Source organism: Mirounga angustirostris, unplaced genomic scaffold (genome assembly GCF_029215605.1).
Source record: "Mirounga angustirostris isolate CCGP_5_RB_7025 unplaced genomic scaffold, mMirAng1.0.hap1 SCAF_1, whole genome shotgun sequence".
Taxonomy (NCBI): Eukaryota; Metazoa; Chordata; class Mammalia; order Carnivora; family Phocidae; genus Mirounga; species Mirounga angustirostris.
In genome coordinates this window covers 206,756,908-206,769,568 of record NW_026991709.1, presented here as the reverse complement: position 1 = coordinate 206,769,568, position 12,661 = coordinate 206,756,908, and the positions used below count along the sequence as shown (strand labels likewise).

Sequence of the window (12,661 nt, the reverse complement as noted above, 5' to 3'; positions counted from 1 at the left end):
CGTGCACTGCCAACAGCCTCCAGAGGGGGAATTCAGGAGAGCTTATATTCTCAGCTGGGTAGGTTCAGAGAGGAGGAGGATGGGGGAAGAGGTTTTAAAAATACATACAGAAAAAGATGTTTTGGGGCTTTAAATCCTTCTTCAGCCTTCATGCGGGGCCTCATTCGTAAAACAGAAAAGCCAACAAAGAAAAAGCAAAGAAAAAGCAACGAGAAAGAAATGGCCAGAGAGGAACCCACCCATAAGAAGAGTCGTGCCATGGCAGGGCACCTCTCCCCCTGCGCTGGGATCTCTGGGGTGAGCAGCAACCTTACCACCTCGGAAATGCTCAGATCAGGACACTCTGCCAGTGACAACACGGAGGTGGGACCCAGCCGGCCGCCCTTCTCATAAGACCTCCCTTCCTCCTTGGCACCTCACTCAGCATTTCTCAGAGCCCAGTCCCTGGACCACCTGCCTTAGCATCACTGCAAATGCAGACTCCCAGCCCCCTGCGAGAGCCCGGGTCTGGGCCCTAGAATCTGCGCCCGGGTGAGTATCAAGCATGGGTCAAGTTCAAGCAGCAGCTAACGTGGCGAAGATCACAGGTTCTAGACCTACCTGGCCTCAAATCTCAGCTCCTCCGTTTACTGCTGATGTCAGGCGAGTTGCCTCACATCTCGGGGCCTCACCATCCTCACCTAAAATTTCCACTCTCCCCGACTTTCCTTCCCTTGCTCTTCTCTCCATCTGACATATTTATTTCTCGTCTTTCTCTCCCACTGGAATGTCAGCCCCACGAGGGCAGATATTTCTGCCTATTCTGTTCATGGCCGTGTCCTTGGCTCCTAGACCAGCATGCTCACAGTAGGTGCTCAATAAATGCTTTTGGATGAATGACACAGTCTGTAAAGTGGGGCTCAGAGAACTTACTTCTCAGGGTTTCTGTGAAGATTCAATGAGATGAAAAGACACTAGGGGCGAAGCAGGGTACCTGCCTTGTATGAAACGCTCAAGAAATGCTTGTAGAATAAATGAAGGAAACAATATGGGTCTGGAGGAGAATGTCCATCCTTCATAGATGATCTTGCCTCTCTCCTTCCCCTTCTCCCACCCTCCTGGCGCACCGTCTCCCCGGTGACAGCCTCTGAGGATGGGTTCCTGGAACTTGGATGAGCACACGGTTGGATCAGCCCCTGGAGCCAGCGGGCTCCATGGTGACTAGGCCTGGGGCCGTGTGCTTGGGGTAGCAGAGACTTCCGTTTCCCCTGAGTCGGAGCGGAGCCCAGGAAACTCTCCGTCCCTCCTGCCAGGGCCAGCAGATGGAGGCTTTGGCAGCGTCCACTCAGTTTGGTTCAACACCTCGAGGCTCGGGAGATGGGCCCGTGAAGCGGAGGGATGCCCTAGGCCTGGCCCTCCTGGGCTGACAGGAAGACTCTGCACATGTTCTCTTAATGCGATGGGGCTGTTTCCCAACACCCTCCTCTCAAATTGCAAGAAAATGTGCCCAGCTTCCTTTGCGCAATGTACAACCTGCATAACCATTCCCCGCGGCCCTGTTCATGGGCTATCCCAGGGAGGTGAGCTGTGGGACTGAAAGAAATGTTGCCTCCTCTGTGCCTAGCTGAGCTGGACCTGAGTCCCAGGGAGTTCAAGGCTGCTCAAAGGGGCGTCTGCCAGCAAGTTTTGCCTGGGTAATTCAACATCACTGACAGGAGTGATAACTGGGCTTCTCGCGTGGATGGTTCTCGGCCCCCTCTCCCAAATTATCTCCTGACTTCATTGTCCTCAGCTCTTCTCTCATTTCTGCTTCTTGAGGGGATCACATCTCTGCTCTTTCAGCTCCTAGTTATGTGGCAAGGTCACTTAACCTCTCTGGACCTCAGCTTTCCCATCTGTGTAATGGGGAGAACACTAAATCCCCATCTCTTTCACTGTGGTTTTTACTTTGTATCTTTTCCTGCTCAGCTGGAGCTCCAGTGAAAGCCAGCAGAGCCTGTAGGTAAAGAACTCAGGTTCTGGAGCTTGTCAGGCCTGGGTTCTCAGGCTTTCTTTTACCAGCTCTGTCCAATGAAAAAGCTCTAGGGCCAGGTCGTGCCTAGTGACCGATGCAGGCTCCCTTTATTGAGCACTTACTGTATAGCAAGAACCGTGTTGAGTGCCTGTGCACTGTGTGATGTTATAAATAGTACCTGCTATTATCCTACCATCTGGGGCCAGTGACTTTGCCTTTCTGAGCCTCAGTTTCCCCTTCTGCAAAAGGGAGATGGCAGCAATGCCTGGCACCGTGAGCATCACCTAATTCTTTACTGCTGCCACTTGGAGGCGAAGTCCTGCCAGCTCCCAAGCTCATGGGGCCACGCATGGAGCCTCCGGACCCTGTGCAGGTTATACCCCGTCTGTCCCATCCTCTCAGCTCGAGGGTGGTGACAATGCCTGCTAGCCTGGGGACTCCACCATTCCTTGGAGGTCTTTGATGCTGCCTAGTCCCTATAAATGGGCACTCCGGTGGGGTCTGCCACCTGGTCCCTGTGGCAGCCCCTCTGCCTTACCACCTCCCACCTCCTCTGCTCTGGAATCCGCTTGGTCAGGGACAGTCTGTTTCAGGGGGAAGGGGTGCCTCCTCCCTGGCCCGGTGCATTCTGGGCAAAAGCTCTAACCCTTTCCCCACCCCCCACCCCCAGCCCAGTCCTGATCTGCCAAGAGCAGGTGGTAACTTTGCCACAGGGAGAAACGTTCTCCCACCAACTCCACCTTGGTGAGCTCCTGGGCGTTGGCCAAATTATCCACCGCGATGGCTAAAAACACGTTCAGGAGGGTGTCTGCAGGCGCTGGAGTCAGGGAAAGCACCGCCACTCGGACCCTGGCTACCGGGGCCTCCCGGACCCTCCCTTGCCGCCCCCCGCATCGGCTCCGCCAGCCGCCCAGGCCTGCCCCACCTCCCCCATGGAGGATACAGTTCCCGAAGAGCGTCAGCACGATGAAGTAGATGGAGAACACCATGCCGCCCTGCACGCCCCCCTGAGACTTAATGCCATCATACATGACCTCGTTCCAGTCTTCGCCCGTCAGGATCTGAAAGGGGACGGAGAAACACACAGCCAACCCCTCTCAGCCACGGGCCCCACGGAGACGCAGCTGTGGGGCTGGAACCTGCCCAAGGCCGCTCTTCCTGGGCCCTTGTCTGGGGGAGGGGGGTCTTGCCTCGTTTGTGAGTGGGAAGGGCCAGCCCTGCCCTGAGGGGCCCTCAGTCTGGCTTCTAGGAAAAGGTGACGCTGGTGGGGTCACAAATCTTTCTGCAACTCTGTCTTCCATGGTATGATACGGGGATTTGCTACAGATGGAGATGTACCCCTTAAATTCATTGCTTGAAGCTCTCAACCCTCATGTGACAGTATTTGGGGATGGGACCCATGCTGGTGGGTCTCTCGGGATGGGATCGGCGCCTTTCCTTCTAAGAACAGACACCAGAGAACGTGGTCTGTCTCTCTCTCTGTGCCGGGTAAGGAGGTGGCCATCCATAAACCAGGAAGAGAGTCCTACCCAGGAACCGACCCGGTGAGCACACCGGTCATGGACTTCCAGCCTCCCGAGCTCTGTTGCTTAAGCCACATATTCACTGGTCCTTCTGGACTGCTGAGCCTGGGGGCAGGGCGGGAGCCAGTGACCAGAGGACGCCTCAGGCACAGGGATGCAGGCGCCGGCAAATATAAGTTGCCCCGATGCTTATGGGATGCACTAAGGGGACAGGCGTGCTCATCGGGAAAAAAAAAGTCCAGCTTCCCTCCTTTGTAATATTTTCACAAGGATAAAGTAAATGTGAAAGAACTCCAAAAATGTCAATCCGTTAATGCAGGTTTCTCAGCCTCGGCACTGCTGACATTTGGGGCCGGGTCACTCTCTGTGGTGGCGCCGTCCTATGCACTGTGGGGTGCTGAGCAACAGCCCTGGCCTCCACCCAGTGACGCTTCCAGAACTTCCAAGTAAGCGTCCTTGGGGGACAGAATCCCTCTCGGACAAGAAGCCCTGTGCTAAAGATATATGGGTGGTGATTACAACTATTAGCAATCATGTATGTGGGGGCTCAGAACTTCATGGGTGGTTTCCCTTCCCAGCCCCTGGTCTAGGCGGTCTCATTTAGAAATTACCCTCCCAGGAGAGGGAGAGAGTGAAGTCACATTTTCCATAAACTCCCTTGTCCCCCTCACCCCAAAGAGACAGAACTCACCAGAAAGGCTCTGGTGGTCCTGAGCAAGGTCAGGTCCAAACCTCAGGGCATATGTCCACATAGGTGCAGAAGTTGCTTTGGGGAGACCACCCAAGGTCTATTTTGCCTTAGAATGGGGGATCAGGGGTGCCTGGGTGGCTCAGTTGGTTAAGCGACTGCCTTCGGCTCAGGTCATGATCCTGGAGTCCCGGGATCGAGTCCCGCATCGGGCTCCCTGCTCGGCGGGGAGTCTGCTTCTCCCTCTGACCCTCCCCTCTCTCATGTGCTCTCTCATTCTCTCTCTCAAATAAATAAATAAAAACTTAAAAAAAAAAAAAAGAATGGGGGATCAGTGTGTCTTCCAATCTGGGGAGGGTGGGTGTAGCAATCATGTCTTTTATTTTCTCTATTCTGATACTTTGACATGGGGCAGCTGGGGCTTGCTAACTGTGGAAGGAGTTAGGGCCAGCTAATTTCTACAAATAGTAAACAACTTGCCTTGTGCGCACACTTTTCAAATGCAAACCAACCAATCCAGAGCCTGCACTCCCAACCACCTGCTCTATAGGCTCTTACACTCAGAGCCCAAAATCCCCTGCCCTAGGCACTCAGGGCAGGTATCAGCCAACCCGAGACAGCCCTGATGCCCAGAGCCCACTGAGATCCTTCAAACTAGCCAATTCTGAATCTGCTTAGCCTGCCTTCCTTGCTGATCCTTCCTGCAGAAACCACAGTCAAAGCCTTGTGCTCGTGTACCCCCTCCCTTTGCCTCCTGACCCACCCTGGTTCTTCCCCGTGTGGCCCTGCGTGGCATGCATGACTCCCTCTCTTGGGATCTGCAAGTATAACAAACTGTCTTTCCAATGGCAGTTATCTACTGATCTGTTGGCCTCACCATACCTGAATTAATTATAAAACCTGTATTTTAAAACAGAAGGGCAAGACAAAGCAGAGAAAGAGGGATTTAAGGAAGCCCCTCATACGCTGAATGGGCCCTTTAATCTTTGACACTAAGGGGCATCCACCCAAGGGGCCGGGTGAAGACTGTACCTGAAACACCGTCATTATTGCTGCTGGAAATGTGTCGAAGTTGGTAGGCGGAGTCCCTTCATCAAAATTAAACCTGCAGGGAGGACATAGGCATTTCACATTGGCCCCGCCCGGGTGCTCTGAGGGCTTGGCTCAGCATCCAGTTTCCAGGGCAACATCTCCAGCATCTCTGTTCCTCAGAAGAAACCCTGACTGGTACCCAGGGCCCCGCCCTTCTGGGTGAGTGCACTGGGCGTCCGGGCCATGAGGAAGGGTGGTCTGCGGGATGCAGGTGAGCGTGGGTCTCTGGATGCACTGGACCTGGGTCCGGGGGCACTTGACCCCAGGGAAGCAGAAGTCGGGGAATCTGCTGAGCACTTACTGGCCACCAAAGAGTTGCATTCCCAAAAGGGCGAAGACAACGATGAACAGGAAAAGGAGGAACAACAGGCTAATGATAGATTTCATGGAGTTGAGAAGAGAGACGACCAGGTTCCTGAGAGATGCCCAGTACCTGCCAACAGAGGCCGGGTGGAGGAGGGGTGGTCAGGCCGGGCGTGCTGGAGGTGCTGGAGGTGGTTCCAACCTGGTCCCCATCCTCACCCCTGCTGGGATGCCAGGGAACTCCAAGGACTTACTTTGTGACTTTGAAAATACGCAATAACCTGAGGGCTCGTAACACGCTGATTCCAAAGGATGTGCCGGGTTTTATGACAGCCCAAATGACCTCGAAGATGCTCCCAATGATAACCTAGAACAGAGAACCTGGTCTCGTGTCCAGAGACCTGGAAAACATGCCCTGGCTCTGAGCCTTGCAGGGATCCAACCCAGCTGCCGTCAAATGGAAGCAGGATGAGGGTCTCAGACTCCTCCCATCCCTTTCTTAAAATTGAATGGTAAGTCACGCCGAGCAAAGAATTCCTGAAATGTGTAGCTGCAAAGTGAAGATCCATGTAACTGCCACCTCCATCAAGAAATAAGACATGTCAACATCCTGGAAGCCTCAAGGGACCCCTAGAGATAACCATCATCCTGAATTTTGTAATAACCATTTCCTTGCATTTTTAAAAAATTAAGTGAAATTCACGTAAGACAAAACTAACCATTTGAAGCATGCATCTCAGTGGCATTTAGCACATTCGCAGCGTTGTGTGACCTTCACCTCTCTCCAGTTCCAAAATATTTTCATCACCCCCAAAAGAGAGCCCGACCCCATGAGCACTGTCCCCCAACCCCCCACCGCCCCAGTAACCACTAATCTGTTTCCGGTCTCTATGGATTTGCCTGTTCTGGACGTTTCATTTAAATGGAAATATGCAGTATGTGACCTTTTGGGTCTGGCTTCTTTCACTTAGCATAATGTTTTCGAGGTCCTTGCCTTTTTAAAGTTTTCAAGCATCATCCCTAGCCAATATGGTTTAGTTTTATCCATTTGAACTTCCATCAGCAGAAAGATGCTGTACGGACTGATTTTTGTCAGTGTCTGCCTCTTTTGTGCAATTATCATGCAGGTGAGATTCATCCAGTTGTTAGGTGGGGCTGTTGTTGGTTGCTTCTCATCGCTGTGGAGAATTCCATTATATAGCTATGTCACAACTTATTTATCCGTGCTACTGCAAAGGGATGTTGGGTCGTTTGGTTTGGGCTATTACAAACAAAGCCACTCAGGGCATTCTTGTGAGTTGCTCTTGCATGAAGCCCAAGCAGGGGAATCGCCAAATCCCCCTGCAAAGGAGGGTCTGCACACTTCCCTGGAGCTCTGCATCCTCACCAATATTTGGGATGGCCCTCTCATTCCTTCCACATTTGGCTGAGTCTCTTGCATCCAGGGGTGACCCCTATTGTTCCCTTTCTGATGTCCCCAGGCCTTAGCCATGCTAGGCAAGAGCTGGAGAAATGAACTCCTTACCAACCAGAACACTTACCCCACAGTCAAAGCAGTTGAAGGAAGAGTGGAAGTAAGGCCGTGTCCCAAGCCCGTACATTTTTATAAACATTTCGGACATAAAGAGTCCTAAGAAAATGAATTCTGCATAGTCTAGAAGGGGAGAGGGGGGGAAACGGAGAGGAGGTTAAGTTTGTGGGGTGGGGATAGTTCCAGGTGGCTCTGACTTTCCTGTTAATAGCAATCCCGTCCTGCTCTGGCCTGGGGAGGCAGGGAGAGAGGAGAGTTATTGGTGGCCTTGGCCAAAGATTATTCAAGGCTTCCTTTCCATGGGCCTCAGTTTCTCCTCTATTAAAGGGGAGGAACAACAATGGCCCCCCACCCTCCAACCCACCGACCCCTGACCGATCTTAAAAAGGAGTGAGGAAAAGTTCCCTGGCTCTCCCCCTTGTAGTTTTTGCCCTGGTTCAGTGAGAAGGGCTGGACGTGGGTCATGGCCAAGGACCCAGGTTTTGTGTTGGCTGGTGGGTTCCTGGGTGCTTACCATGTTTTTAAAACTAATGCACTAACAAACTAACTGGCTAACTAACAAAATAGCCAATGGCCCCAGGATGCCAGTGTATCACAATCTAAGAATGATGATTAATCCACTTTTATATGCCTGAGCTTGAAAGGAAAAATAGAAATAGAAATCATAATGGTGTCCTCTTAGTAATCCTTGTGTCAGGGACTTAGCTGGAGATTCAGGGGCAACCCATCTAAGGTACAGCTTTTCTCCCAACTTGGAAAACCTATCTGAGGTCCCCTGGCAAAATCCTGTCTTGCTGATGTCTAAAAGTCTTCAACAAGATAAAGCATTCCTGTCCTTTGATGAGAAAGCATAATGGTAAATGCCTTGGGGAGAGGTAACATAAGGGTATTTGTCTGCTACAGCAAAGGCATGGCTAATTTCAGGACCTTTTCTGAGAGAGCTTTCTTGGTGGGGTAGGAAGATGAGTCATCAGGAAGGGTATGGATATTCACCCCTGGATGGGAAGCGGGGATATGGAGGGTGTCTCAGGGGAAGAAAACATATAGAAAGGAAGACGGAGGACTCAAAACTTCCAAGAATGTCAATTTTGGTCACATAACTAATTCTGTTTGAAAGTCAAGGGTGTTTATTAAATCATTCTTTTAAGAGATGGTTTGAACTGTCAAGGTCCTTCGCATTCATTCCTGATTGAAACTTCCCCTTAGTTTTTTGGACTCCAGGGAGCTCCTAGTATCTGAAGGAAACCAAGGTCTCTAGGATCGTCAGGCCAAAATATCAGCAAGGGAAATCTGTCTATAACATCTGGTGTATTCTAAGAACCACCAGAAACAACTCTGGGAGTACTTAAGAGTTTCTGAGATGCTTGCTTCCCAGTTACCATGGGAACCTGATAGCTGGCAATGCACAAGACCTGAGAGAATTGTCTGTAGCCCTGGTGGGTCTGGAAGAACTTTCAGGGCCATCAACTCCGATTTCCAGATGAGAAATTTGAGACCCTGGGAAACTACCACACTTCACTGATTCCAAGACACACACTTTGGGGTGTATCTTAAAATTGACATGTCTCAGTGTAAGATGGTAGCACTGCTTTATTTCTTAGTGGCAAATAAGATAAAAGGGTGCTTTATAAATGAAGATGCTTTCGATTGGTGGATGATGGGAGTGACTTGTCCAGGGTCACATGATGAGTTAGGAGCAGTGCAGACATTGAGAATCCAGGTCACCTGGTGACCAGGGAAGGGATCTGTCATCAGACACAGCTTGGATTCTAGGTTCAAATCCTGGCTTTGTCACTTACTAGCTGTGTGACCCTGGGCAAGTTACTTAACCTTTCTGTGTCTCAGTTTTCTCAACTGGGGATAATTAAAGGACCTTTACAGACACAGAGGCCCAGGGCAGGAAGTCCCAACCCCCTGTTCCTGAACCAGGACAGACAGAGCAAAGTGATTAGTGCAGAGAATATGGGAGATTAAAAATAGACTACAAGAGGAGGTTAAGACAAGAAGTATAGAGTCCTCATTTGTAAGACTCCAGGGGGACCAAATGCAATTACTAAGTTTGGAACTAGGTCAGAAGGAGAGCTGGTCCCTGGGGGGTGTCCTGAGGGGGGTCAACCAATGTGACCGAGAACAAGGAAGGTTACAAGGAAACAATGACCTGGACCAGGCTCCTGGGCCTCTCCAGGCTGAAGACTCGACTATCTCCACTGGCTGTCTGGGTCAATTCCAAAAGAGGTCAGAAGGGGAAAGAAGCCACAGACCTAAGTCAGATAAACCCAGTACATGCAGGAGGAGGGCAGCCATCAGGCAAAAAGGTTGAGGGAAATCTTCACTTGGGGCCCACAAGCCAGAGCCCGGGCATGGACTTGCCTTCCTCACTGCCCAGACACTACTCTTGTTGATTTCTCAGAGCTCTTTATTTTTTAAATACTGGTTAGAAGTCTCCCTACCTTTCACTGCTTCTCCTCACCCTCACCTGGCCATCAACTTTGATACTATCTTATGCTAACTCCTGGAATCTGGGAATAGGCCCAGAAGGGCAAAGCCTTAGGGGTCCTGGTACCCACTGAGGGAGCAAGATGTCCTCACACTTGTTGGAGGAGATCTTCTAGAAATGAATTCCAGGTTTAAGGAAGTCAAAAAGAGCAAGAGAGGAAAGGGGGGAAAAGCAGAAGGTTTGAAAGAAGAGGGGAGAAGCCAGGAGTGTCAGAAATGAGCAGAGAAAATGGAGACAACATAAGGGCCACTCTTTGTTCCTAAAGCATCCCCATCTCTCAACCACAAATTACTTATTTTAACATCCTCAGAGATACACCCATTAATTAGATGTGTGTTTCTGTCTCTATCTGGCTGTTTTGTGGTCTCTACCCTTTTCTGTCTCTCTTCCAACGCCCCTTTCACCAGTGTCCCTATGCCTCTCTCTTAAAAAAGCATCACAGTAGTATTTGGTGGCCTGAATTCCAGCTTCCAGCCCCCAGGCCCAAAGAAGATGGGCTCTGTTGTTGTGGTAGCTGTTACAGACCCACCCAAATGAAAGGACAGATTCAACAAGAGCCAAGGAAGGAACACACACCACCAGAGGAGGGGAAGGGAAAAGGGTGTGAGGAAGGGATTGGGGAGCGGGTGGGTGCAGGGCCGGGTGGTACTCACAGAGGAAGTCGGAGAGCCACTCGGGCTGGTTGTAGTGAACAATAGCAACACACAGCGTGTTGAGGGCTACCAGACTGAGCACAGTCCAGTAGAAGGCCTGAGTTTTGACCATGCGGCGGATGTAGAAACGCATCCTCCTCTCCTTTTTGTGAAAAAAAGTCGAGTTCTCCAGCTTGGCACTTTTAATGCTGGCTCGGGCGAAGGGAGACCCTGCCAAGGAAAGGATAGAGAATGTCAGGGTGTTCCTGTGGAGGAAATTAACTGATGGGCGGCCCGGGCATGGAATCGGGCCAGGGGATCCATTAGCCTCCCTGGTGAGCCCTCTGGCCCGAGGGAACCAACATGACCCAGGGCTTAGCCTTCCAGAGACGGAGCTTACAAGAAGGCAAAAATAATAGTATTGGAAACAACCAATGAAAGTTCTGGATGTCAGTGGGGAGGCAGATGGCTCTCCACTGATGGAGTCAACTTTCTGTGTCTCCCTCTCCTGGCCACATCTGATGATTCTGGGGGTCATGCCACAGGGGGAATGAGGAAGGAGCTCAGGACCCTTGGTGCAGGGCCAAGCAGCAGAGCTGCATGCTGCATGCTTGGGAGGCCTCCAGGAAGAGGTGTGAATAGGACCCTAGTTTCCATGGACACTTCACTTCAGGCATGACCACCAAGGAATGAGCCACCAAGGAATCTGCCTGCATATACTTTTACTTGAGGAACATCTACTGTGTGCCAGACTCTATTCTAGGTGTTCAGGATACACCAGTTAACAGACAGAGCCCTGCCTTTCTGGGCCCAATCTCCATTTGGGGAGAGAGACAGCAAATATAATAAAAAAGTAAATTAATAGTGTGATGCAAGTTACAAAGAACTTTGGGAAAAAGAAAAAGTAGTGTAAGGGGATGGAGAGCCCCAGAAGGGACCATGGGGCAGACTGCCATATTAAGTCAAGTGGTCAAGGTGAAGGTGTTGACCTAAGTCATCTCAGTTTTGTAGGAAGAGTTAACAGGTCTTGAGGCAGAAATATGCCTGCCTGGCATATTTGGGGAATGGCATCCAGAAACCAGTATGGCCGGAGTGGAGTGGCTGAGGGAGAGAGAAGGAGTTGGTGAGGACAGGGAGGGGACAGTGTGGGACAAGCAGGGCTTCATGGGCTGTGGGGAGAACCTGGGCTTTTGTTCTGAATGAGATGGGGACTACGGAGGTTTGAGCAGAGGAGGGAGGGGACCCTATTCAGGTGCTCAGGTGTTTATTGTTCTTTGGCTCATTCACTCTTTCACCTGTTCACTGGCTTGTTCATTGACTCATGCATCCATTAGCTGATTTGTCCAGTCACTCATTCGTCCATCCAGCTTGTGCATCAACCCCATCCCACCAGCCAGGCACTGGACACAGCAGACATCTCGCAGGATGCCACTTTCTCCCTATTCACAAATTTCTAAACACACTCCTGCTCAGCAGCAGCTGGCCAGGCCTTGTAGCTGGATACCTCTCTCATGCCTATCACCTGCCTGACCTCACAGGCATTGAGAACCCCAACGTGGCTCCTCATGGTCCTTCCCACTTGGGGCATTTCTGGCCCTGGTCTCTGTAGCTCCCAAAGATGTGCCCAGACCCACAAGCATCCACAGGGCATGACAGAGAGGAATGAGACTTTCGAAGGTCTCAGGTCAGGTTGGGATGCTCCATGGGGAGAAGGAGGGAGAGAAGGAGAGAGAGAGAGTTGGGGTAGAGCTCAGTCACTGGGCAGGAGGCTCCCACCCCTACTTTTGCTGGAGGCACCCTGAAAAGCTGGTTCTATCACCAACCACCAAATGAACTTGGGCAAGTCACCTTGCATCTTGGGGCTCCAGTGTCTCCATCTGTAAACTGGGGACAACCACACTTCCCACCTTGCAGGGCTGTGGGGGGGAATACACTTTAGCATGATGCTGGCACATTATGCTTATTGGCCATGATAAGCTTATACTGTAACCCCAAGAGATACAACGAGGATCTGGTTCATGTGCCAACTTATGGAGCAAGTCTTTCCTGATCACTGGCCTGGAAGCACATCCCTCAAGCACAGCACTCTTGGGGAAGGGAAAGAGAAGCAAATGTTAATTGAACACCTACTACATGCTAGGCCCGTATTAGCTGTGTATTCTCATCTGTGTTGTATTTCATGCTCCACCTTGACCCATCCTCATCTCTGATTTTTCTCTGTGGTCTGGAATTGTAATTGCAGGCAATCTTTAGATCTTAAAAATATTTTAATAAGAAACTTTATGAAACCCAACAGATCCAAAGTATTATCATTTCAACATAGCATCAGTATAGATATATGTTAAAGAGATGGTTTACACTTTTTTTTTTTTTGGTACTAGAACTTCCAAATCTGATGTGTT

General features: G+C 50.8%; 1 protein-coding gene across 1 annotated transcript in view; it reads right to left on the bottom strand.

The window, feature by feature from the left end:
• CACNA1A (calcium voltage-gated channel subunit alpha1 A) overlaps positions 1–12,661 on the bottom strand; it is a 287,170-nt gene that overhangs the window by 75,057 nt on the left and 199,452 nt on the right. Inside the window, 7 exon segments of the mRNA XM_064569987.1 lie at positions 2,734–2,801; positions 2,937–3,054; positions 5,237–5,309; positions 5,598–5,729; positions 5,854–5,966; positions 7,141–7,253; positions 10,281–10,490. Coding sequence (XP_064426057.1) covers positions 2,734–2,801; positions 2,937–3,054; positions 5,237–5,309; positions 5,598–5,729; positions 5,854–5,966; positions 7,141–7,253; positions 10,281–10,490 — 827 coding nt within the window.